Source organism: Cynocephalus volans, chromosome 6, assembly GCF_027409185.1.
Source record: "Cynocephalus volans isolate mCynVol1 chromosome 6, mCynVol1.pri, whole genome shotgun sequence".
NCBI lineage: Eukaryota > Metazoa > Chordata > Mammalia > Dermoptera > Cynocephalidae > Cynocephalus > Cynocephalus volans.
Window position 1 is genome coordinate 15,685,322 of NC_084465.1, and position 27,732 is coordinate 15,713,053.

Genomic DNA, 27,732 nt, shown 5'->3' on the forward strand with positions numbered 1-27,732 from the left:
GGCGTCCTGGAACCTGTGCCCTGTTCCGTGAGCCACCAGCGTGATCCTGATGGACCTTTCTTCCCGAACCAGAGGGTTATGACTCCCTCTGATTCTTTCAGTTTCTGTACAGCTAGGATTGGCCAGGCACAGAGAAGCAAGGAGGAGGGCTTTGAGAACCAAGATAAGGAATAAGGACTTTATCCTCTAGGTCAGCTGTGTTAAGTAGGACATGGGTTTGGCCATGAATACCAGAGACCCAAATTAACATTGGCTTAATCAAGATAGGAGTTTATTTCTCTTTCACGTAACAGTGAAGAGATAGCCGGCCTAGGGCTGGAATCCTGGCTCAGATCGACGAGGTCATTCACAGACCTAGGCTCATGTTGGCTTATGGCTTCGTCATCCCTCGATGACACGTCACCACATCCACATTCCAGCAGCAGGATGGGGAAAGGGGCAGCGTACTCCTTCCCACTCAGACACATTCTGGAAACTAGACACCTCACTTCTGTCCATATTCTACTGGCCAGAATTAACTCATGTAGCCATACCTATATTCAAGAAGGTACTGAAAAACATAGTTTTCCTTTGGGAGGCCGTGTACCAAGCAAAAAATAGCGGGTTCTATTCCATATAAGAAGGGAAAAGTAGATGTTGAGGGACAACAAATGATATGCAAGCATTTCTAAAAAACAAAACAAAACAAAAACCCTCCTATAAAATTTGTCTCTTAGAATGCTCCTTAAAAATAGATTTATTGGCCAAATAATTTTGGAGAACATTAAGAACTGTGTGTTTCTCATAGAGATTCACAAAGCAAAGTGGCATATTAAAGGCTCTGGGAAGTTCTGCAATAAAGGAAAGTGTCGGTCTCTGTTTAACCAATAATTTGGCCAAAAAATCCTTTTCACATAATTTTTTTATTTTTCTTTTTTGCAGAAGCCCCGTTAACATAAGCTTTGTGAGACACTGCTCTGGGAATCATTGAAGGTTTCTTAGTTTTCAGAGATGTAAATATCTTTGAAGCAGTTCTACTCCTAGGGGAGTAGTCAACAGAAATGTGTTGTTCATATTGTGTCAGTCAAGGTTAGGTCGGAGAAACAGAGCAACTAGGAGATATGAGAAGGATTTATTCCAGGGATCTGACCTTATCCAACTGTGGGAGCTGGTTAGACAGTATGTGTGAGGCTGTTGTCTTTGTGTCTGATGGTGGAGCTTGAAATCCACTGGGCAGACAGTTATGGAGGAAGAGGTAAAGTTAGGATGAAGAACAAGCTGGAACTCCTACGGATGGATGGAAACGTGGATCGGTCCATCACTGTCTCCAGCTTGGGCAATGTGGGTGTCCCGTAGCAGAAGCTGATGCTTTGCATTATGGAGCTGTCTTAAGTCAGAGAAGCTGCAGGGGGATCCAAGGGAAGGCGGCCCCAGCGTCAGCAGGCCTGGCTGCTGTCCCTCCCGCTGTAGTGAGCTTGCAGATGAGCAGCAACGCAGGTGAGCTGCCTGAAGCTCCTGCACCGACCTTCTGGGTGTAGACACAACATGGCAACTGCTTCATTTCTGCTTTCCAAATCTGGAATCCTACAAGGATGGGAATTCTGAGAAGCATAGTTCAGCCTAGCCAGGTCAGCATGTTAGAGAGCCACCACACGTGTGTTCACCAGATGACAAATACAGAATTGTTTACAGCAGTGCTAGTTGTAATAGCTTCAAACTGGAAATAACTCAAATATGCATCCATAGTTAAGCAGATCAATAAAGTGCTACATGCATATGAGTGAAGGAATACAAAGCAGATGAACAAAGTATTGCTCCATGCACCAACATGGATGAATCTTACAAAAATCATTGAGCAAAAGAAGACAGTCACAGAAGAATACAAACTACAGTTGCATTATAGAAATTTCAAAAAAAGCAAAGCTAATTCATGGTGTTAGAAGTCAGGATAATAGTTACTCTTGAGAGAGGGTTAATGACTTGGAGTGGAGGTGAGGGAACCTTGTCATGTGCAGATCATGTTCTTTCTGCTTCTTGATCTGGGTGCTGGTTTCACAGGTATGTTTACTTTGGGAAAACTCATTGCGTTGTATAGTTGTAATTATACTTCAATACAAAGTTTAGGTAAGTTAAAGTTTTTACAAGTTATTTAGCAGTCATGGACAGGCTGGGTTGGAGGAAAGAAACTAAGTTAGGGCTAGTCAAACCCAGTAAGGATGGGGGTGTGGAGAAATGAGGCAGTAGGTACTGGAAGAGGCAGTGGTTGCGTGAGGAGAGGACAGCCCTTGAGAGCCATTGCATCTTTGTCCCAGGCTGTCCCTTTCCTGTGCTGGCCATATGTTGGTTAGGGCCTGTGTACAATGAGGCTCAAGCAGGGGCTCTCACCTCTGGTACACACCAGCAGAATCCCCTGTGTGGCAGGGAGAGGGGGACTGTGGTTCTGTAGACCTGGGGTAGACCCCTGGCACCTTTTTAAGTTCCGTAGCTGTCCCAATGCATTCCTAAGGGGAAAACAACCAAAAAAAACAAAAAACCGAAAAATACTGGACTGTGGAGGTAATAAAAATGGATCGAGGGAGGGGGAAAATGCAGGAATGTGGGGAAACTTGGTGCTTACAGAGCACCTTTATCCCCAAAGTCACCCTTATTCTGAATGCTTTTTCTTGACTTTAGCCCTGACAAATACAACATTGTTCTAATCTTTCTGTTTTGTGAAATCTTAATTCCTTTTTTCATGCTTTTTGTTTTAGTGAATAGTTTAGTTGATTGGAATCGTGATTCCTTTCTTGAAAAAAAAACTATTTGAAAGTGGGTTGGACTGTTGAATATGGAATTGGTTAATGCTCTGTGATATCTGCCCTGTCCTGAGACTGGATTGTGTATTCTCTGATACCCTGAGCAATTATCTGAAAGCATTATTTGCTGGGATTATAGATGGTATTTCTAATGCCTAGGAAGTTAGGATTTGGATTGTTAATAAATTCTAAAATGAAATCTCGCAAGTAGCTTAGTGTTTTATTTTGAAAATTTTTGAATATGCATGAACTAATGGGGAATATTCTACAGTGTTTTCTCTAGCCTCTAGGAAACACTGCTATTGTGTAGTTCTCTGATTCCCTTAATCTGATGGATGGTTGTTGCTGTGTTCTAAAATCCCACTTCATCCTTTGTCATAGCATTTATCCCCCTGAAATGTAACCACCAGTCTCCCCTCATTTCCTCATGTATCTCTGGATCCTAATCTCTTTGAGGTCAAGGACTATGTCTTATTTGACTTGATCTCTAACATCTAGCTCAGTATCAACTCAGTAATTAACAATGAGTGAATGAGTCCTCATATTCTGGAAGCAAAGAACTTGAAGAAAGAGGGAAGAGAGCAGAACTATATTGACCAGAGAAGTAGGAAAAGAACCAAAATAGGATTCTATCATGGAAATCAAGGGAAAAGAGGAGAAATTTTCAAAGAATTAGCAAATACCATAAAGAAGTCAATGAGGATGAGGATTTTATTCTTAAAAAAAAGAATTCTGGCATTTCTCAAAGTCATTAGTGGCTGTATAAATGTGAGCTAGAAACAAGATCTCAAGGGATTAAGGGGAGAATACAAGATGAGAAAATGGGGGTAGACAGTAAAAATAAAATAAAATAAAACAAGCAAAACAAAAAACCCCAAAAACCAGAGAAGTGAGGCCACGAAAGGAGGATTTGGAAGTGGCTGAGCAGAATGACAGAACTAAAGGCAGCATCCTCACTAGAAAGGAGAAGGGTGTTCGTTTGAAGCCGAGATGACCGGTTGCTTCAGTGACCTCTCCTGGCCCCCTGGAGTGGCTCACGTGGGCTCACCCCTTCAGCATCTCGGTAGTTCTGGATCGGGCTGAGGCAGCAGTATGTTTATGGAGAAGCCATGTGTGCTAAGCCCTGTACTAAGCCCTTTTCTTTGAATGATTTTGTTTCTTTTAACTTGTATCCTCCCTTTCCCACAGGAAACATGGTGGAATGGTGCTTACCTCAGGATATTGATCTTGAAGGTGTTGAGTTCAAGTCTATGGCCAGTGGATCCCATAAAATTCAGTCTGATTTTATGTAAGTATTTCTGACCCTAAGTCTTCTCTGAACCCTTTCCTCCCCATGCCCCACCCCCCACTTTTCTTAGAGTTCTTCAGGTGGTGTGTGTAAATGCCCTGAAAACATATGTGTGGTTTTGTGTTTATATATCAATTTTCTAGCAAGAAGGTCTCTAGCTTTCATCAGGTTCTCAATGGGTTTCGTGACTTAAAAACTCAAGAATCCCTATCATAGTGGTTCTCTCACTTTATAGAAATTATATGGACCTCACCTGATGTTTAAAAATCAAAATTAAAAACCTCATTTGAGGTTTAAGAGTTAAAATTTAAAAATGGAAGAATATGGTTTCAGCTTAGGGTGGGTTAGCTTAAGACATTTTATGTGCTAAAAGTTGAAATTCCAGCTTTAAGTAAGGCTAGTTTTTAGTCCTGTGTAATTGAGGCATTAAGAGTGTATGAGGACGAGCAGATAGAAGGAACTTAAGGATAAAGAAGTTGTTTTAATCTCCTCATTGGGCTGAAACTATGACCAACACAAGTGTGAGAAAGGAGAAGGAAATAACATGTCAGCTCTATTAAAAGTATGAGATACTCAGGAAGGGAGGAAAGAATCAACACGGTTTATGTTGAGAACACAGAGTCCTAGTTCTAGAGGTGCCTAAAGATGAATCTGGGTCCTGGTTGTCCCATCCAAGTCCTCAGCTGTTGTGCAGGAGAGAAAGGATGTGTCCACGGTCATGGGCATTTGAGCAGCAAGCTTTCCAGAGACCAAGTCCTGACTGCCTGGGTGACCCTTGGTAAGTTCTATAGTCTCTGTGCGCCCTGAGGTTGAGTGGCTGGGATTCATTACTCCCCTGAGGTTCTAAAAAAAAAAAAGTGTATTTTAAGGCTGAGCTTTGACATTTAGAGCCCTGCACACAGTTCATTTGTTTTGTTTGGGATTGCATCTCAAAGAAAAAAACAAAAAATTTCTCTGTCTGATTTGGAGCCCCACTACCTATTTGGTCTCTTTTAGCTATTTCCGAAAGGGGCCCTTCTTCGGCCTGGCCTGCTTTGCCAACATGCCAGTGGAAAGTGAGCTGGAGCGAGGCGCACGGATGAAGTCTGTGGGCATCCTGTCGCCTTCCTACACGCTGCTCTACCGCTACATGCACTTCCTGGAGAACCAGGTCCAGTAAGTGGTTTGCAGACACATGCAGGAGGCAGCAGGAGCTGCCAGCTGGTGCCTGTGCGCGGAGCCCCCAGAGATCGGGATCACAGCCAGAACAACAGATGCCTTTCCAAGAGCATCGATGGCATGTGTCAGGCCTCAGGTGGTGGCCTTTTCTTTCAGCCAGTGTCCTGCAGGATGATCCTTTACACTATAATGAAAGCTTGGATAGATCTTGCTTTCAGTTTGTATTTAATACTGGCATCCATTTTGTTTAATTAAATAATTTGTTGACATGTACATGATCTTTGTTTACCTTAAGCCATAATGGTTACCTCGTTGCCCCAGGTAGACAAACAGATGCTAATCTCTTTTCAAGCCTAATTATTTATTAGTTGGTGTTATTATTATTATTATTTGTGATAATAGGAAGAGAATTTGTAACAGAAGCATAAAACTGTTAGTGACTTTAAAAATTTTTTTTCATCATGCAAGCCACCTAATTACATTTCAGATTTTGAGGGGAAAATCTATCTCTAATCTCTGACATACAATTAAAATTTTAGCACATTTGCACCTTTTCTGAATGAACATGTGGGTAGCTGTTTTAAAATTCATCATTATTTTAAAGTGTTTATGAAACATAATCTGCCTTGATCATCTTTAAAAGAACATGAAATTTATTATTTGTGAGAAAAACAGGTTTATTATTTAAAAATTTATATAAAAGTACAAAAGGATAAAAAAAAAAACCTCCCAAATATCAACAGAGGTAGCCATTGTCAGTATTAGTGAATGTTATTCTAGAATGGAAATAACTTTACAAAAATAGGGTTAATATTTTATGATGATTTAATTTTATCAAATAGGCTATTTTGATGAAATATGTATATTAAATATAATTTTACTTGTATATATCAGAAGAAAAGAGTAAATGAAACTGAAGGAATTGTCAAACTTCAAGTAAATTTTTTTTTCACAATAAGATATATTAGTCCTTGAAATATTCCTCCAAAGTTAAGAAAAAAGATTATAAAAAACATGAAGTTATGGTATCGTTACTTTATTGAGAAATAACATATAAATAGTAAAATACACAAATCTTAGTGTAGGTGTAGATGTTTTTAAGTTATGTTTCAACTGTAGACAGTGTCTATTATATTTCTTCCCAGTTTCTATCTTATACTTCACATCTGAATCTTTATATATTGTAAGATTTATTACATTTAGTTCTGTAATCATAATTCCCTCAGGTCTTAAGTCTCAGTTATATATTTAAATGGATTTAACAACATTTTCATGGCTTACCCATAACTTGCTCCATTCCTGAATTCCTGATTTGACTTATTTCTTGGTTGGTTGGATTTTGCCATTGAGCACTTTTTTCCTTTCTTTCTATGAAAGGACCATCGGTGCTGCCTTCTCTGAGATCTTACATGCATAATTTGGCTTGTTCCCTTTTATCCTTGGCCGATGTAAGATATTTGAATGCTGCTTTCTTCGCCTCAGGATTGTATAGATACTGCTCTGTTGCCTTCTGAAATTAGTTGATTTGGAGAAGTCTCTTTTGTCCTGATACCTGTAGATTTGTTTTCTGTGCTGTTTCTCAACTTGCCAAATGTTGATTAGTCCAAATCAGTTTTTTTCTGGGACAGTTTGTCCTATTTGCTCTACAGATATGTCTTTTATTTTTAATTTAAGGAAACTCTCCTTTTGTAAAAAGATATTCAGGTTTCCCATTGCATTTTTTTTCTTCAGGAACACCCTGCATGTGCATATGTTTTCTCTCCGTTGTCCTCCATATTTATCATTTTAATGATTATTTTAATAGCTCTGTAGTACTAGAGCTGTTCCATACGTTTATTTGGTTATTCCCTATAGTTGAGCATTTAACATATTTCCTTTTTTTTTTTTTTTTTTAAGCTATTCCTCTATATCTTAGAGCAGTGGTGACTACCTTCATGTATGTATCTTTTTCTGTATTCAAAATATTTCCTCACTTTTGAGTCTCAGAAGTAATATTATGGAGTTAAAAAAAAAAAAAAAAAGAACATTTTTATTGGGATCCTGACACTTTTCAAAATTCCCAAATAGGCGATAACATTTTCATAGCTCAAAAACCAAAAATTGTAAAGAGGTACTATATTAGTTAGGGTCCTGGCTAAACAGCAACAACAGAGGCCCAAAAGTGCAATGGCTCAGTTAAGATAGAAGATTCTTTCTCATGTAATAGCCTAGAGATAGGCAGGTGGTGAAGATGTGTAGCCTTCTCTATTCACACAATTGTTCAAGGACCCATGTTTCTTATTATTCCACCTTGTTCTAGGAATGTTTTTTTGGTATTCTAAGGTGTTCTTGTCCAAGCATTCAAAGCTGCTGACCACTGCTCTATATTCCAGCCTGTGGGGAAGAGGTAAAAACCAGAAGGTTCATACATCACTTCTCATATTCCATTGTTAAGTTTTCAATCACAAAGACACACCCAACAGCAAAGTAGCCTGGGAAGTGTAGTCTCTAGGTGGATGACTGTGTTCAGTTAAAATTCTGGGGCTTTGGTTTAAAACTGTAAGAAGGAAAGAATGGATTTTGAGAAAAAATTAGCAACCTCTGCTTCAGTTTGCCCCTCTGGCCCTGTGTGTACTCTTCCTCCCACCTCAAAGGAGACATCATAGAGTCTCATCCAGTCCAAACTCCAGGACTTCTGTGTGACATGCAGCAATCCTTTGCATCAGACCAGGACATGGGTCTTCTTACCCTGAAGGCCTATAAAAGAGTAGACAAGCCCCTCCATTCCTCACCTCCCAGATGTAATACAGATGGCAGAGTAGGAGCGACAAGACAAGCTCCTGTTTGGAAAAGAGGAAACTGAGAACAGCAGTCGTGAGTCCATAACGATGAAATTCTGCTGAGCAGGAGTTGTAGCTCCTTGTCCTGGCAGAGTCATTTGTTCTTGCTTAAACCTTGATTCTGCTGTGTAGAATTCCTTCTCTGTTTTCCTCCATGGCCCCTGACTATGCCTTCTACAAGAGTCTTTCTCCATTTTCCTCCACAACCACATCCGAAGCAGACATTGGAGAACAGGCCCTTGCTGAGGTCACACAGCTTTAGAGCACATCTCCTGCTGGCATAGGTTTGGGGATCCTCGTGGTTTCATTAGGAATTGAGAAGTCACAGGCTTTATAGGCCAAGCATGTGACAAACATGTTCCTTAAAAACTAAATAGGCTTCTGGTTTATTTGCTTCTAATCAGTTCTAGGCAAAAGTATCCACTGCTAAAGATCTCTTCTGGGTCATGGCTTTTAAGTCAGCGCATTCCAGATTCGTTACTGGTCTCTGCTCTTGGCCCATTCTTCTTCCTCATTTTAATGGCAGCTACCCTGAGGCTGTTCCCTAAATCTGAGATTTACAAATGGGCTGATTCCCATGTCTGCCCAAGAATAGTTAGCAGGAGACTTTCATAGAGGCCTTGAGAGAGATTCTTATCTCAAGATAAGAGGGGTACAGAAGCAATTGCTTTTTCCAGCTCCACAAGTCTCAAATTATTAGTCTTGATTGATTTATATTGTAGGACTCAGAACACACTGCCCTTGGTAGGCTGTATTTCCGTCCATTTCTGCTTGCCAGACTGGTCAATTATTGCCTCTTTCCATCTTACTCTTGTAGCCACTCGGTAAAAGCAGCAGGGCCATCAGTCAGCACGCGTCAACATTCTACTTCTAAGTGCTTCCTCAGGCTACACATTCAGATGGCACAGGGTCTGTCTTCCAAGTCATTGAAGTTTTAGCAAACATTTTGCTACAGTATAACAAGGGTTACCAGCTTTCTAATCTGCAATATCTATTTTCTCACCATCCTGCCCTTCCAGCTGCTAAGCCAGTGCCATATTGTAGTTTTGATACTGTAGTAACTCATTTCTAGGTATCATTTTCTGCTTCAGCTAGAGTAGAGACTAAGTTACTCTAACAAAGAGGAGACCTAAACTGTAGTGACTCAAACAAGCTGGAAGTACAGCTTTTCTAGCGTGATTATCCCAGAGGGAGAGAAGCGATTCAGTGTGGGTAGGTGGCTCTGTTCCATTGGGTTATACTGGGATCCAGGTCTTTCTGTCTCATATTAACATCATCTCCTAGAGTGTTGTCTTTGTTCATGTGGTAGAAGCTGACTCCCCATGTCATGTTCCAGCCTGCAGGAAAGCAGAAAGTCACAGGAATCCCAGATGTTGGACACATCACTTCTGCTCACATTCCATTGGCCAGCTCTGGGTTACTAGGCACACCTAGCAGCAATCTGGGAAGTGTGGTCTTTAGCTGGGTGTCCATGTGACTATCTGAAATTTGGAAGAAGAGAGCACCCATCTCTACCACTGACATAAAATGAAAAGTCTTCACCTAGTTCCCACATCCATCCAACAGTATAGCAATCACTGTTAACTTCTCATGTATTGTCCCAAAGTTTGTGTATAAACACAAGTATATACAAGTGCACATGTATATTCTTATTTTCCCTCTTTCATGCAAAAGGTAGTGTGTTATACGTGCTCTTTTGCACCTTGCCTTTTTCATTCAACAGTGCAGGAGATCTCATATCAGTACATTGAGAGCTTTGTCATTGTTTTTACAGTAGTATCCTATGCCCTGTATAGAACGACAGTGCTTTATTTATCAGGTTTATTATTGATAGACATTTGATTGTTTCCAGTCTTTTGCTGTTACACATAATCTGCACTGCATATCCATGAACAAGTATCATTTCACACAAGTGGTATATCTGTACATTAAATTTCCAAAAATGAAATTGGTGGTTCAATAAATACAGCCATGTTGCTTTCCATAGAACTTGTGCCATTTCTCATGCCCAGCAGTAATGCAGGAGAATGCCTGTTTCATCACAACATATGAACGCAAAAATGAAAGTTTGGGATTTGGGGCACTCTAGTGGATAAAAAACAGTACATTAGTATAGTTTTGATTCACACTTTTCTCACTATAAGTGAGGTTGAGCACCTTTATGTATGTTTGAGTCATTTGTATTTCCTTTTCTGTGAACTGTTTCTAGCCTTTGCTACATTTTGTTGTCGGCCTTTTCTTATTAATTTCTAGAATTTTGTTGTAAAATAAGGAATTGGCCCTTTGTGATATAATTGAAAATATTTTTCCACTTTGTCTTTTGTATTTGAACATTACTTTCTTATGATGTGGATGTTTTTCTTCTTTAAAGTCATTAGTCTTTTTATGGCTTTTAGAATTTGAGGCATATCTAGAAAGGTTTCCAGCTTGGTGATTAAAGAGGGTAGAGGTAAGATGAGAAAAGAGACTTGGGTGACAGAGCATGAGGAAAAGAAAGAAGCACAGTTAGATAAGCCCAGGTCTCGGCAGGGATAGTGCTTGACTGCAGCAATTACTTTTGTATAAATTAACTAGACTCTATTTCTGCAGCACCTAATCTGTGTTTTATATTCATTCTGACATCTGATATCACAAACTGTATTTTTAGTGTTTCATCTACAACTCTTACCCTCAATGTCTCACTAGTTAGAGAGTCCTTTCTATGATTATTTCTTATTAATCAGAAGATATTGGAGAACTATTTCATAATTTTAAAAAATTAAATTTAAAAAGGGAAGAGGGACTGTTACAGAATAAAAATAGGTCAAACATAATCACGTTTTTGGACCTTGCCTAGATCTTGATTTAAACAAAACTAACTATGAAATAACATTTTGGGGACAGTCGGTATAATTTGAATGTGGACTGGGTATTAGCTTATACGAAGGTGTTTGAATTAACTTTGTTAGGTGAGGTAATGGCAGAGTGGTTATGTGTTATGTTATTTTTTAAACAGACTCTATCAGTCGGAGATGCATACAGAAGTATTTATGGGTAAAGTGTTATGATGTGAGATTTTCTTTAAGACATTTCAGGGAAAACTAGTGGTGGTGGTAGGGTAGAGGACATAGATGTAACCGTATTGATCAAATATTGATCATTACTGAAACTAGGTGGTAGATATATAGGGCTCATTATTCCCTCCTTTCTACTTTCAGTGTATGTTTGAAAATTTCCATAACAAAGAGTTTAAAAAGACTATAAAATTAATATATAATGATTGTAGGAAACTTTGAAAAATAGAGAAAAGCTCAAAGGGAAAAAATACAATCCCACCAGCCAGACATATCTTCATTAACATTTTGTTGTATATATCCTTCTAGTCTTTTTCCCGTGTGTAAATATATACATACACATTAGGTTTTTTTTAAAGGATTATTAATGTCATTTAATATCTAAATTTTGTAACTTAGTATATTAATCTTTCAGTGAATCATGAATAATAGTCCTCAACATTATTTTGTCAGTTTCACAGCATTTCAATGCATAGATGTATCACAATTCATTTAACTATTTCACTATTATTGGCCTTTTAGGTTGTTTCTTATTTTTCACCACTGTAAACATGAGCATCCTTGTGGGAAAATGATTGTTCACATTCATGAATCGTTCTTTAGGCCACATTCCTAGAAATGGAATCACCGGGTCAGAGGGTATATACAGTGTACAATTTGATACAAGTTGTAAGTTACCCTCAAGAAGGTGGTATCATTTTGTTCCTGCATCAGCCATAAATGGGAATGCCTGTTTTTCTGTATTTGCAAAGCCAGAAGACAGACTCAGATTAGTAATGAATACACCATCTCTGATTCTTACTTTGGGTGAGTTATTGCCTCTGTGTGGTAGGGGAAGGCAGAGTTAGTTGCACGGGGCACCTGCATGGTCACGTATGCCTGTGTTTTATCAGTGAAGGGCTGTGAACTTAAGGAGAACCGTAACATCTCAGGTCCTGCAGGAGAATCCTCGATCTGGCCCAGAAGCCCATCACTTCAGATCAATAGCATATACTGAGCCAGTTATTCTCTAATTTTACAGTGTCATATGTCTTGGACAGTTTCCATAGAGGGCTTAGCATACATTTCAGTATGGTAGTTTCTTAATCTACACATCCTTATAGATAAGCTCACTAGGAAGGTCTCCTTTTCTATGATCTTTGAAGACCCACTTATCTTCCAGCACTCTCAACCTTGTTTTAGTACATTTTTGTTTATCTTGGTATTGTGGTTTGTAATCAATCTTATTTGTTGCATAATCTACAGTATGTTTAAATTTTGAGGCTTTCATACAACAGTTGTTTAACATTCATCCAGGAACTGCCAATTTATATTTGTCTCTATAGTATTGCCTTGTTCTGTCACGGTCAGTGATATCTTGGTTATCAAAGGACAGAATGCTGGTTGCTAGTTTTTGTTGAAAGGACTGTAACTTAGTAGTGAGCTTTTCTTTAGAATTTTGGTCTAAGTATAGAGCTTAAGGTAGTCAAACAGAAAAGACAATTCAGCAGTAAATCAGCAAACAATAAACCTAGAAAATGAAAAAATATTACATAAATTATCTTTGATACAGCCCCCTTTAACACAGAAATTATACTATTAAGATTACAATAAAATGATTCTCAGTGTTCTTTTTAGGGAAATCAGGTCCTGATGAAAACACTTTTGAACTTGATTGCCATTGTGTGATTTTCTCTTAATCAAACCTTCATCAATTTGACATACATCCCTAGAGAGTATCTGACACCTGCCCTCTTCTCAGAATAGCCAGACACAACTCAGCCACCACGGACTTCCCATCTAGCCCACTGACGTTTGTAAGAGTGAGAGAAACGATTATAAGCCGCCCCCTCCCAAATCGTCATTATTATTACATTGCATGGCTACCTCCTGTGCAAGGCTTAAAACAAGATATATAGGAAGCCTGAAATTAGAGAGTTATCACCCAGAAAGGAATTTGTTAGTAATCATTTTTTGAATATAGTTGATTTAAAAAAATTTTTTTTTTCTTTTTAAAATATAAATTTGCCTGAAGGTCTCTTGTCACCTTGACAATGAGAACTATAAGTCACTTTGGAGTGAAGACAGAACAGCTAGCTACCAGTTAGTGAAAATCTTGCCACTGAGCAGTTCGTGGCATAGTCTGGAGTAAGCCACGGTGCCAGGTTGCAGGGGCAGGGGGGTTGCCTATTTTTTAATCACTGTTGTTCCAGGGCCAACCATAATTAGGGACACCTCTTCTGGCTCAGCAAAGCTATATTTTGCTTCTTTCTCATCATTTGATGGAAACTGTAGGACACCAAGAAAATAAAAATGGGCTAGAAGGGCTTTGGTGTGTTTTATTCTTGCCTGTATTAACTTGCTAGGGCTGCATAACAAAGTGTCAAAAATTGGTTGGCTTTAGAACAATAGAAACTTACTGTCTCACAGTTCTAGAGCCTAGAAGGCCAAAATCGGTGTCAGCAGACCTGGTTCCCTCTGAGGCTGTGAGGGAGACTCTGTCCCGTGCCTCTGTCCTGGCTTCTGATGGTGTGCCCGCAGTCTTTGGTGTTGCTTGGCTAATAGAGGCAACCGCTCAGTCCCTGCCTTCGTCTTCCCATGGCACTCTGTGTGTTTGTCTGTCTCTGTGTCCGATATTCTTCTTTTTATAATGATATCAGTCTTACTGGGTTGGGCCCATTCTAATGACCTCATTTTAACTTGATTACCTATATAAACACCCTATCCAAATAAGGTCACATTCTGAAGTCCTGGGGCTCCGGTATATCTTTTTTTGGAGGACAACATTCAACCTTCACCAGCCCTGTTAAACATAGCGCCAAACAGCACCCACAGCTCTCCTGCACTCGACCTGGAGGCAGGATTCTCCATTGTCCCAGTGGTCTAGGGACTCAATGCCACTTCCTTTTTTATAATGTTGGTCACCCAGCCTACTCCACCCACAGCCCAATCTCTGCCGACCTGAGCAGGTGGTGGGAAGAGAAGAGATTCTGATGCTTTTTATGTCTTTATTACTTGATGCAGAAATTATGAGCCCTTAGTGACATCCAATAATAACTGTTTTCCCGTATTTGAGACATTGAGGGGTAAGCTTCTCTTTATTTTTTTATAGCAACAAAGCAAGCAAACATGAGTTCTAAACAAAGAGCAGCTTTAAGCAGCAAATTTGTAGTCTTCCATGTTATGCCTTCTCACATAAACAGCCATCCTCTGGAAAGCAGCAGTGATCTTAGCATACCTTGCTCGAGAACAATAGGCATTAGTCATAGTCTTTTAATTCTGCCTTTTTCCCATGAGAAAGAGAATGTGTGTTACATGGTCCTGTCTGGGAGTTTCAGGCCCACGTTTGAGCTTTTTCTAAGGATGTTCTGTAACACAAAAGGAGGCGTCCTGAGCAACCTCAAGATAGGGATCTTTTGAGTGTATCAGGGCCTTTGCCCCTAAGCACTATAACCCTCAGGGCGGGGCAGTGCACTGCAGAGCTGTGGCCAGTACTGTTCTCACCGTGCATGTGTGTGTGTGTGTGTTGTGCAGACACCAGCTGGAGATGCCAGGACATTACTCTCATCTGGCTGCATTCTACGAGGACAAGAAAGGGGTGCTCCATGCTGGTCCTGGAAGGGGCAGCAGCCTGCCCCCTGTCTACTGGCTGCCTTCTATCCACCGATACATGTATCCTGAGATGAAGGTGAGGTCAGCCGTATCCTCACACAGTCCTGGACCACACTGGGAATAGTAATTATTGATCCATTTTGAGTAAATAAAAAATGTGTGTCTTGGGCTCATGCAAAAAGTCTGCTTTCAGTAGAACAGGGTTGGAACATAAGTATTGGGGCTCATTTAAAACATAAGTCAAGTTATCCTAAACTCTATGCTTTCTAGCTACTTCTGTGATTATGGGGCAAAGCTGTGGGTGATAGGCCAGTCGGGCTGGACTCCTGGGGGACAAAATTTGGATTTGATTCTGCTGACTGCTTCAGATATTTTAAAGCCAGACATTTGAACAAAGGATAAAGAGTTTGATAAACAGGTTCTGACATTTTTGATATTACTTTACTTAGCGTTTTTTCTGAAGTACTTTGCCTTTGGTCCTAGAATACGTTTGTTTTCAGTTAAGAAAACTCCCAGCCAAGCGGTAGGTGTTGGGATGGTACAAAGTTGCCCGAGAACATCAATCTCTTCTCTCTCTTCCTCCCCCCGGCCCCCGGTTGGTCATCAGATATTTCAGTGGAAGCCTAGGGCTCCTGTGGCAGAGAAATTATGCTGTGAGTTTAAGGGAGAACTCTGGGAAGGCATCTTGGAAGAGGAGTTGGTCCCTCAAGCGTATGGCTGGGTGGAAAGGGGGAGATGTGGGTTCCGAGCTGAGGGAAGAAGCCATGGGCAGGGGGGAGAGCCGTTCCAGCACCTTCTCAGCACCTGCTGACTGGGAAGCATTGAGATAAAAGATGAGAAAAATAGGTTGGGATTAGGTTGTAGGGAACCTTAAAATCTAGGCCATGGAATTGAAACCCTAATAAGACCAGTGAGGGTCTCATCAGGAAGACAGAGGCTGAGTTAGGTGTTTCAAACTAGTTCAGTACAGAGAATTGGTACTACAGAAGTTGGAAGACTGAAGGAGGAAACAGAGAATGTGGTAACCCGTATATTAGTAACTACAGACAAGAGCTGCCACCCTGTGTCAGTCATTTATTGCTGTGTAACAAATTACCCCCAAATTAATGGTTTAAATCAGTGCATATTTATTATCTCACAGTTTCTGAGAGTCAGGAATCCAGGCATGGCTTAGCTGAGTCCTCTGCTACATGGTCTCTCATGAGACATAAGGCGTCAGCCACGGTTGGAGTCTAATCTGAAGGCTTAACTGGGGAACTAGCCACTTCTGAGCTCATGTGAGTGCCGGCAGGGTTGAACTTCTTGAAGGTGCTGAACTGAAGGCTGGCTGTTTGCTGGAGGCCGTCCTCACTTCTTCCCCATGTGGGACTCCCTAGGATGGAGCTTGCTTCATCAAAGCCAGAAAGAGAGTCTGCTAGCAAGACGCAAGTCAGAATCCTCTGTAACTTAATCATGGCTCTGCAATGTTGCCATGTTCTCTGAGTTAAAAGCAAGTTACTCAGGAGGAAGAGGGGATTGCATAAGGCTGTGAATACCAAGAGATGGAGATCACTGGGTCTGTCTTAGAGACTGCCTGCCACATACCCCTAGGGCTGGGGCAACAAAGAGGTGAGAAGTGGCATTTCCAGAATCACAGGGGCTTGGAGGTGGGGACCCTGCACAGCCAGTGCTCACATCTTGAAGGAGGCACTGTGCATCTGATGCTGATACCTCTCAGGGCTGTGGCTTGACTTGGGCCGAGGGTGCTAAGAAGAGCTGGAAGCTGGAGTCATAGGTGTCTTCTGCTGCTGGAGAAACACTAGCAGGAGCAAGAAACTGAAGAGAATTACTTTTCCCTTCCTCCTGCCTTCCAGTATTCAGTCCTTGCTCACCATTGGAAGCACCTAACAGGAAGCCAATGGGATGGGAGTCCAGGAGACGTAGTTTGCAGATTTCCCAACCCCATAGCATGGGCTGAGAGACAATGATAAGGAAATGGTCAGAGGCTTGTTAGGGGGATTCTGGGCTTGGATTGACCTGAACCCTGCTGACTTTCTGTCCACCCCTAACTCTGACCCATTTAGCTCTGAGTCAAATTGCTGGGGCTGGCTGGTTAGCTCAGTTGGTTAGAGCTAACTGGTGGTGTTGTACCATCAGGGTCAAGAGTTCAGATCCCCATACCAGCCAGCCGTCAAAAAAAAAAAGTCTAAAGTCTTACTGACTCAAATTGCTGCTGGTCTATTGCCAAACTCACAGGGAGGTGACCAGCATCTGACCTGAGTGTCCCTGGACTCCCCTCCCCAAGAGGCCAAGGAGGAAGGACAAAAGGAGAAAAAGGACAATCACCTTATGCTTTTGCCCCATTGAGGGCAGCTCCTTAACATACCAATTAGACCCTAGGAGGTGCGGGGAAAAGGGTACTTTCACAGGTTGTGGATAGAAATGCAGAGGGTATTTTTTTAAAAAAACAATGCGAACAGGAGAAATTAAAAATACATGCACCTTTTGTGTCAGCAAGCCCACTCTCAGGATCTACCCTATAGATATAAAACCACCAGAATGATGTCTGTGGTAAGAATGTTTAACTCAACGTTGTTCAGAGTGGGAGAAAACTAGAATGCCTGTATATGGAACAGCCATTATGAATAATGAATTAGAGCATAAGAAGTTGATGTGGAAGCCCTACCAGGTCTGTTTTGTGTGAGACTAGCAAGGTGCAGAAAACTATATATGATATGATTGCACTCTTGTTAAATAATCACAGTCTCAGGTATAGATATAGTTACACACACACATGCATAAGTGAACATGGAAAAATATGGATGGATATGTACTAGGTTTTCAAGGCATGTATTACCTGGGGATGAGGTAAAGCATGGGGGAAGGTTGTCTTGGGCAATGCTTACTGTTGAGCTCTTTTACTTGCCTGTAATCCTTCCGACTGGGCCAATTGTTGAGCTAGGGCTGGGTCTGGAGCTCCCAGACCCCTCAAGCCCATTCACAGACTGGGTCACAAACCCTTCACATGCCAGGCTGGGTCACTAGACCTCTCACACACAGGTCTGTGAGCTAGGTAACTGGCCAAAAGGTCCTTGGAGCTGTAGGTTCAAAAGCATGGCTGCACGGAGTGGTGGAGGCCCAAGGCATACGCCAGGCAAGGTCACAGCGTCGCCCACGTGCACTAACTCCACCCACACATAACTTGCTTACATAGAATGCGCTGCACCACCCCCAACCTGACCCAAAGTGAGGGGCCCTGATTAAATTATTCTATTTTCCCAACACTTACATGTATAAAAAAGGAAAGGCCTGGGGGAGAAATGACAGCACTAAAAAAAATGATATATATGATATGACTCCATTTGTTATTTATGGAAAATAACATATACGTACATATTAAGAAATTTTTCTTGGGTGCCAAGTGCTGAGTATTCAAGTTCCAACAATGAACACAGAAGACCCAGTCCCTGCCCTCATACAGTTTGTAGGCTAGTAGGAGAAGCAGGGAAACAAGCAATTGAAATACAGCCTGATGAGAGCCATGTGGGGAGGACGGGGCTGTCGGGGCACATAGGGTGTGTAAGCTTCTTAATTAAAATATAACATTTACAGGAACAGGTTAAAAAATCATAAGTGTATAGTTCAAGTAATTTTTACAAAATGAACATGTGTAAAGCAAAATTTAGATAAGTACATTTTTAAAGTGGAGTCATGTTTTAGTCCGTTTGTGTTGCTATAACAGAACTACCTGAGACTAGGTGATTTATAAAGAAGAGAGGTTTATTTGGCTTACGATTCTGGGACAGCTGCATCTGGCACGGGCCTCAGGCTGCTTCCACTCATGTCGGAAAGTGGCAGGCAGCTGGTGGGTACAAGCAGATCACATGGTGACAGGAAGCAAGAGAGAGAGAGGAGGTGCCAGGGTCTTTTAAACAATCAGCTCTCGCGGGAACTAATAGAGTGAGAACTCACTCATTAATCCCCCCTCCCCCAGGGAAAGCATTAATCCATTCATGAGGGATCCACCCCATGACTCAGTCAGTTTCCAACACTGCCACATTGGAGATCAAATGTCCACATGAGTTTTGGAGGGGACAACACATCCAAACTCCATCAAGTCATATCTAAGACTGTTGCAGAGGGAAAAAAAATAATGAACTGGAGAGGAGGAGGGGAGGATGGCTGGAAGATCTCCCCTGAGGGAAACGGGAGCGTGGGAGAGAAAGACAAAGGGGGGGGGTTGCACTCCAGGAGCCGGTGGGTGTCCCAGTGGCGGGTTCAGGTGGAGAAGAGCTTCAGGTGAAGATCGAACCCTAGGGGGTTGCCAACAACGTCGGGGAGTGAAAAGAAGTTGGAGTGAAGGGAGGATGGAGTCCTGGACTTGAAAGGTCAGAGGGAAGACATAAAGGTGGAAGTGCAGACGCCGAGAAAAGAGTTCTCTGTAAAAGCCACAGAGGGACAAGGCTGAAGGAAAGGGCAAGAGATTTACATGAAAGCAGGAGAAACATGTGCTGCCTTCTGCAGCAGAGCGTGGTAAGGGGGAGAAGGGTGTGAAGACTCCAGGACCGACTCTCAGAGGAGAGGAGGCAGGCCCTGTCGTGGCTGCTTCAGCACATCCCAGCACCAGCCTGGACGCAGGACCTGAACTTGCAGTTCCCAGAAGGTGGCAAGTTCCATCTTATGTCCGGGCCTTTGTATGCGCTGGTCCCTCTGCCAAGAACGCAGTCCCTCTGATGTATCCTTTATGTCGAAGCTTAGCTGCCACTTCCCTCCAGGAAGTCTCCTGTCTCTCCAGGATGGGGTCAGGCACCCTCCCGCGTGCCCCACAGTCCTGTCCTCTCATTTCGCACTTCGGCTCTCATTGGGCTGCATTTGGATCGCTTGCTTACCTGCAGCTCCCGCTAGCCTATAAACTATTCAAGGGCAGGGACTGGGTCTTTTCTGTTCATTGTTTGAACTAGAATACTCAGTGCTTGGCACAAAGCACATTCATAAGAAACATTTCTTTAATGAATGCCTACATGCATCCATGAATGAACAAATCAATACCATCAGAATCGATTAAAGATTGGTCATTTAGGGCCAGCCCATCTCACTTGGGAGAGTGTGGTGCTGACAACACCAAGGCCACGGGTTTGGATCCCTATATAGGGATGGCTGGTTGGCTCACTTGGGAGAGCGTGGTGCTGACAACACCAAGTCAGAGGTTAAGATCCCCTTACCTGTCATCTTTTTTTAAAAAAATAAAGATTGGTTATTTATTCTAGGAGCCAAAGGCCCAGGACACATTGGTACAAACCCTGCCAGGCCTTTATGCGATGGAAGCACAGGTCAAGGGCTTGAAGATAATCAGAGGGCAGGCTGGGAGAGCCCGGGATGCACTTGGGCTCCCTTCCTATTTGGTTGCTGTTTGACTTTCATGAAAGATAGTAATTGGAGGAATCCCGCCACACTTGGTTGCTTGGCATCTCTCTGCCTGCTGATGTGGGATGTGGTGCAGAGGAGAAGGCAGAGGGTCACAGGCAGGGCAGGACATGCTGCGCGGAGGGCAGCCTTCCTCCCAGCATGGGGCCAGTGAACGGCATTGGTGCGGGGCCATGCCTTGGAAAGGGAAGTCCTCTTCTGGGTAGTCTAGACTCAGCTTTGGAGGGCCCAGGACAGCCCTGGTCTGGGCTGGCAGAGCGCAGAAGTGGCCCACAGGCTTGGGTGTTGGGAACCCCCGAGGGCTCTCAGTCATTAAACTCTGGCAAGTGGCCTTGTTGCTGGTGCCTCTCTGCAGAAGCGCTGTCACCTGCATCCCTATTGGGTGATGAGCCCTCTTACCTCTGACATTTTAGCATGGTAGGGACCTTCCTTCCAACAAACTGACAGGCACCTGGTTTGAAGCCTTTGTTTTGTCAGTGACAGTTGCGGTCACTGCATGTGGGCTAGTCCTACATGCTAAGTATTTCATAAGTTTTTTCTTGGGTGGTCCTTATAACCATATGAGGTGGGGGATGGTCTCCCCATTTTGCAGATAAGGAAAGGGAACCAGAGACCAACTAACTTCAGCTAACTTTCCCCAGGCCTCCCTGGCAGTAAATGGCAGTCAGGATTGGAACTCGGCTCTTCCTTGGCTCAGGGCTCCTAGCAGGCAGCCTCGGTGGTGGCCAGTGTCCTTGCAGTCAGCGTCGTAAGGAAAATGGTTGAGCTGAAGTGCAGCAGGGATTCTGTCAGTAGGCTCTGTGCATCCTTCCTACTGGTGACCTCTGCAGACGCCTCGCTTTGCATAGCGACTGGTCCCCATGTATTTGGGAATCTAGTCTGGGATGGTTTGCTCATCATTTTATTACTTTCAGTGCTCAGTAATGTTTTTGAGTTGAATTTTCTTATCAAAGTGTACTGTCTCTTTGGAGTGACTTGTATTTTTGAGTTTTAATAAGTTAAATTCAGGTTTGTTTCCTCTGTACCTCTCTCTGTCTCCCAAGTAAAGTAATTTATGATCCCTAAACTCAAACTTCAGTGTATTAGGAGAGCTGTTGTCTTATAGAAATCCAGTTTAAAGATAAGACTTTTAAAGTGAAAAATATCATTTTGCATGTATCTGTTTAGTGGTACTTCAGATGTTTTCCATGGGGGCGTGGGGGCGTTCAGCACACACCTGTGCTGGATCGTTGCATCGTTCTCAGTGTTGTCTCTAACAAGCTGTTCCTCCCTTCCTCGTCCCCCACCCCCTTTTTATTTTTTCAGATCACACACCCAGCTGGCTGCATGTCTCAGTTTATTAAGTTCTTTGGAGAACAGATCCTCATCCTCTGGAAATTTGCCTTACTTCGAAAGCGCATTTTGATATTTTCTCCGCCACCTGTGGGCGTTGTGTGCTATAGAGGTAACTAGAAGCCAAAGTCGGGGCTCTTTGTGAGTTCCCTGGAACAGTAACTGCTGAGTCTTCCCATTGATAACCAAGTTCAGAAGGAACTTGCCACCCTTGTTGTACCCCAGCCCCTTGTGTGGCTGGGTCAGGAGTGTTGGAGCAAAGGTGGGCTGGAGATAGAGATTGGAGAGTGGCGTCTAGACTGTTCTCATCAGCAGGGGGTGGATGGCATCACTTGGGGAGAGGGTGAGTGAGCAGAGGCGTGCAGAGCAGGAGAGGAGCATCAGTAAAGGTGCAAGGACAGAGGAGACTGAGTGGAACAGTCAGAAGAAGGCAGAGAACCAGAAGGTGCCAGGGCCTCAAGGCTAGCATTTTGAGGTGGGGTCAGCAGTGTTGGATTCTAAGCAAGACCAGCCAGAGGAAGACTGAAAACTGTCTACTGGATTTGGTAAGCATGTTGCAGCCGTGACCTTGAGGAGATCAGGTTCTGAAAAGCTTGCCCCCTCGGTGTCCTCTGGTGCGGGACCCCCTGGTTCCTGAGGTGTACAGGACAACACAAAGCAAAGCCATCCGTCCGCAGCTATTCAGAGCAGGTGGCGACCAGCCGGCTTCCGTGGAGGAAGGGCCATGGGGGGCAGGCTCTGCTCTCACGTTCTCTGCCCTGCCCGCAGTGTACTGCTGCTGCTGCCTGGCCAACGTGTCACTGCCCGGCATCGGGGGCACCGTTCCTGAGTCCAAGCCTTTCTTCTACGTGAACGTGGCCGACATCGAGAGCCTGGAGGTAGAGGTGTCCTATGTGGCCTGTGAGTACGGGGCCCTCCCCTCATCCTGCCCTCAGGCCCGAGCCCTCCCGTCCTCTCACACACGGGGCTCCTGGACTCCTTGTTTCCCCGGCGGGGTCGGACCGGTTCCCACCTCCTCAACCTCAGGCTCCGCAGGCACCACAGAGAAGATATTCGAGGAGAAGCGGGAGCTGTACGATGTCTACGTGGATAACCAGAATGTGAAGACGCACCACGACCACCTGCAGCCGCTGCTGAAGATCAACAGTGCCGACAGGGAGAAGTACCGGCGGCTTAACGAGCAGAGGTAGCCGCCCGGGGGCTGCAGACCACGTGTGCTGGGGGCCCAGGGACTGGGTGCCATGTGTGCTGGGGGCCACATGTGCTGGGAGCCCAGGGACTGAGTGCCTGGTGCGCTGGGGGCCAGCCACGGTCAGCACACCACTGAGAAAGAGGTATCAGGGAGTCGGGTGCTCGGCCTTTCTCAGGACAGCCCCGGGGCAGGGGTCTCTCTGTAAAGCTTGCCCTCCGCCCCTTCCCTCACATTTCTGCCAGTCCGCATGCTGCCTGGAGATGGAAATGCAGGGAGGCCGTGCAGCTGAGGCCTGGCTCCCTGGTATCGCCCCGCTAGCGGGATGGCAAATGCACACGCGGTTTCTTTCTGATGGACTGGAGTCTGTGAAACCCGGGCAGCTAGCTTCCAGAAACTCCCAGCATGACCTTGTTTAGATTTGCCCATGTGTACACATTTAAAATAACCATTTATTAAGCATCTCCCATGTGTGGATCACTGTATTGAAACTCGCTTATGCATGATCTCATCTAATTCTAAATAATTTGGTGATCCTATGAAGAAAATAGTAGCATGTCATCTCCATTTGATGGACAACTAGGAAAGATTGTCACTTGCCTGAGATGAGCAGGGGCGGGACCGGCCCTGAACCCTAGGGGGGTTGAGTGCAAGCCTCGTTCATTCCCTTCCTATCCCTTCTCTCCCTGCCTTTGGACGGAGGCCAGCTCTGGCTGGTGCTGCTTCCTGGGAGGTGGTGCCCATTGCAGATGCCTGGCTGAGGCTTCACCTGTGACTTGGGTCCTTGTAGCTGTACCAGCGTCTGATGGCGATCTCCTTCTCAACAGGCAGATGCTGTTGTATTCCCAGGAAGTAGAAGAAGATTACAACCCCTGTGAAGAGGACCTCTTTGTGCTGTGAGTCACTTGGGGCAGAGGTTCCAGGGCCTCCCTGAGAATCCCTTCAGCACTAACTGCTTTGGGCCACCTGGATGCCTCCTATGTTACCTGCTGCCATCCAGGGATGTCCTTTACTGCTGCCAGGGCATTTAGAGCTGACCTGAAAACCCATTAAAGGGCACCCAGAGGAGTTGGGGAAAGAAACAGGAGCAGGTCATTAAGAGTAAACAGGATCCTAGTGTTTGTTTTCTTGTTGGGCATTTACATCCAGGGTTTCCACAGCATAGAAGCTCTGTCTGTCCCTCAGGACTCAGGGACTTCTCATCCATTGCTTCCTTTGAATGGAGCAGTTCCTTATGTTGAGTATTATGGGATAATCTGAAAATGTAACTGTCGAATCTAATGAAATCTCTTGCCCCCAGATCTGTTGGTGGTAGGGGCAGGAGCTGTGGCCTTTACACCTAACAGCACTGACTTCATTCCTAAGCAGCTGTGTGAAAACAGTGTCCTATGATAGGAACACAACCGTAATTGAAATGGAGACAGTTCTCCCAGCTTTCCTGGGATGGGGTTGGGGAACAACACTTGTAGTCAGCACAGTCTCTGGCTTTGATGTTGTAACTTAACATGGATGTTTCTACAAAGGTGGAGTACCTTGACTCTGATAGTGTACTTCCTAATACATGCTCGCTGTTTAGATCGGGAGGCATTTGAGATTGAGCAGAGCCACAGTCTCAGTGAGGTTTGACGTGCCTTTGCACCTGAAATCCCTGAGCATCCAGAGCTGCTTTAGACAGTGGGCACCTCTGCTGAGCCTGAGAGCTCTGTGGAGCACAGCTTAGCTAAATAGTGAATGCCTTTCTGAGCATGGCTCATTTACTCATGTAGTACTACTATGAAGCAGTGACTTTTAAATCTTGCTCTGTGCATATTTTCTCTCCCCCAAAACTGAGTAATCCAAGAACACCCAAAGACAACGCCGAGACTATGCCAGTGTCAGTGCCTGCCTTTCTCCTTTAACCTTCACTTCCAGCGCTGCTGGCCTTGGAATACCCCCATGCCTGCCCCGCTCCTCTGAGCTGCTCCTTTTCTGTGTGACAGTGTCAGCCTTGGGCTGTGTGCAGTGGCTCAGGGCTGACCATTTCCAAGCCTCTCTCTTCTCTAGCAAGGCTTGTTTTCTGCTGCTGCTGTCTCTAATTACCTACGCAGGGCCTTGAAGGTGAATTTCAATCTCTCACATTAAGCCTTGACCTCAGAACTGCATTATCAGGTATTTGCTGTTGTCGTTGTCTTAACTTTTCTTTTCTGCTTATGACTAAGCAGAAAGAGAGAATGGCAGTGTATGGGGCCTCTCCCTGAGGCTCTGTTTAAACCCCTAGTAATTTCCCTCTTACCAGGACAATAAATTTTCCACAGTGAGGCCATCGCTTGCTCAGAGATTTGCCCAATTACACCATGCTTAATGTCAAATGGTTTCTTTGCTAACCTTAGTGGCACTTTAATAGATGTTTAATTTTTTACCTTGCTTTCTTCTTTTAAAAGATACTTTTGATTTACTTTTGAAGCCATTTAAAGGTACATTCAACAAACAGGATAGTTTGGGTTCCCTGTGTGCGGATTATCTGGTGAGCTTTTTTGTCTTTTTTTTCCTCTCTGTCCTATGTCCTGTCTTAAAAATGCAGGTTTTTCCTAGAACAGAACAACCGGATATTTCAGACTTTGTTGGAGGTGTCCGCCAGTCAAGACAAAACTCTGACAGCAGAGCATGCCCGGGGCATGGGTCTAGACCCCCAAGGGGACCGAAGCTTCCTTATGGACCTGCTGGAGGCCTATGGCATCGATGTCATGCTGGTCATTGACAACCCCTGTTGCCCTTAGGAAGCATAGCATAGGACTGGTGAGCCATTCTCATTTGGGGCCACAGCAGCCTGGAATTCACCCCCAGGTCCCCAAGGAACGCATTTTTTATTAAGTTGACACAAAGGAATACTGTTTATACTTCCCAACAAATGTAATTTTTGCAATTTCTCTTCTTCCCTTTTTCCCTAGAGGTCAGGTGAGATTGCCTTGGTTTTGTGTCCTAATTCGTTAGGACATAGGAATCTACCACTTTCTCCCAGAGCTGCTTGTTGTTTGGGTTGGGTCGAAGTAGTTATTGCTAGAAGCAGACCAAGATCTGGAAACATTGGGATGGACAATTCGGGAAGTCTGTATGGTCCTTGTCCCTGATGTATTCAAGAAATAGACAAACATCTGTCCAGTGTGGCCTTAGATGCTCATCTGCTTAAAGAGAGAAACTAGACCAGATGACCTTTCAAGGTTTTTACCAGTCCTTGGAGTCAGTAGTCTTAGGATCAAATCCCTTTGTCTCTTATTAGGATAAATGTATGTCTTCTCTGTTCATTTGTGTAGGGACCACAAAAAGGGACAAAAGGATGTTTCTCACACCGAATGAGCTTCTCTAAGGACAGAATGATGGAGAGAGGTTTCTTATTAGTCAGCTGAAAACTGAAATTGTAGAATGAAGCTTACTTTCTCAAAGTAAGCTAATGGTGGCCACTCAGTGTAATACTCCTTTCTCTGAATCCCCTCCTCCTGGGATGGGTTGGTGAATTCCTATGGGCCAGTGCAAGCAGATTCGTTTTACAATTTGGTCTTTTTTAAGGGCTAAACATCCTTTTGGAGTAATTTGGGTATTTTTAAAGGATAGAGTTTGTTGCCATCAAAGGGTAGAGTTGTTGAGGTGCAAACAGGATAGAGAAGAAGCTGTACGTGTCTGTCTGAGCAGGAGTTCTCTGGAAGCTTTACTAGCAGTGCCTCTGGATCAAAGCAGATTCACTGGATTCTAAAATCTATCAAGAATCTGAACCGGCTATCTCAAAGGTTGGAGCATGATGTTAGCAAGACTGTTTATCAGTTTGCAGCCCTCACAAACTTATTTCTCTTTAGCAAAGGCAACATTCCTTAGGCTAAGTAATTGGGTCCGGAGACCAACAAGATTTGCTAGAGAGAATGTGACAGTGTCTTCACCCAGGACAGCAGTCAGGAACCCGTGAGTGTCAGTAATGAATTTATCTGCTTTATTCTGAAATGTTTGGTCTGGAATGGGTCCTATACTACCTGCCTGTTCTCTTTGGCTGGGGCATTTAATGGATGCCAGCTTAGGTGACACAGCAATCGTTTAACCACAGTGAGAAAGCCAGCTGCTGTGAGCAGAGTTTAGGTCTTTTTGGCCGTAGTTGAGGATTCTAACTTGGGATAGTTGGTTGTTCATGACAAATAATTTCTTCCCCTTCACCCTTCCTGCCCGGCTCTGCTATTGGCATAGCGATCAGAGCAACCGAGTCATGACCCAGCTCCAGCCAGGCTAATGTACACAGCACAGAAAAAACTTCAAATTGATGGATCACACGTCTTATCTCAAGTCGAGTTTCTTAGGGCTTATTGCTTTATTCAAAAGTATTTTTACTGCAACTCCTTGATGTGGAATTCAAGATTGGAGAAATTCATGTGTGGAAATGCAAATAGACCTTGATTAATCAAGGTCATATCTTTTATGTAAATATATAAATAAGTTTGGGCATTGAAATGTAAACTGTACAACTAATACATTTTCCTCCTTTGCAGTGTGGGTTTAGCCATCATTTCAGCAATATATATATAATTTATAAAAGAAAAAAAAAACTGTGTTTAGAGGCTGTTTCACCTTTTTTCCCCCTTCATGGGTAGCACTCCCTTCTTGCCTCTCAAGGGTTGAGGGGGGACTTACTAATTCAGGTCAAGGAATGGTTACTTTTAGAGGTATCTTTAGGTTTGGGGGTTTCTAAGTTGGGGGTGGGTGGTTAGAAAGGCTTGACTCTCCTGGAGGACACAAACAGACCTTCTTTCTCTGGAGCTGGGGAATTTGCTGGAAGGACCCTGTTTTTCAGCACTTTTGCTCCAGAGCCTTCTGCACGCAAACACTTTGGCTTCCTGTGCTGTTTAAGTCTAAGCTCAGAAGTGCTGATGTAAAGATAACAGCATGAGAATGAGGTTCTTGTATTTTCCTTTGGTGAGTCAGTGCTCCTGGGTTCCTCTGAACTACATGCTGTTCTAGGCAGCTGTCTGCAGCATCTCGGTGTGTCTCCTTCATGCTCAGACAGAGGGCCAGGGTATGGGTGGCCTCAAAGGGCAATGCACCAGTGAGGCAGCACAGGTCTTAGGTCTAGTGGCCTCGGCTCAGCGGGCCCCAAAGCAGAACTTCTAGG

At 43.6% G+C, this 27,732-nt stretch overlaps 1 protein-coding gene across 1 annotated transcript in view; it reads left to right on the forward strand.

Moving 5' to 3' along the window:
- Positions 1-25,698, forward strand: part of DENND11 (DENN domain containing 11) — a 36,753-nt gene extending 11,055 nt beyond the window's left edge. Inside the window, exons 2-9 of the mRNA XM_063100882.1 lie at positions 3,963-4,062; positions 5,059-5,217; positions 14,606-14,759; positions 21,392-21,530; positions 22,187-22,318; positions 22,454-22,604; positions 23,435-23,503; positions 25,168-25,698. Coding sequence (XP_062956952.1) covers positions 3,963-4,062; positions 5,059-5,217; positions 14,606-14,759; positions 21,392-21,530; positions 22,187-22,318; positions 22,454-22,604; positions 23,435-23,503; positions 25,168-25,363 — 1,100 coding nt within the window. The 3' untranslated portion in view covers positions 25,364-25,698. The remainder of the gene's footprint in view (positions 1-3,962; positions 4,063-5,058; positions 5,218-14,605; positions 14,760-21,391; positions 21,531-22,186; positions 22,319-22,453; positions 22,605-23,434; positions 23,504-25,167) is intronic.
- Positions 25,699-27,732: the final 2,034 nt, after the last annotated feature.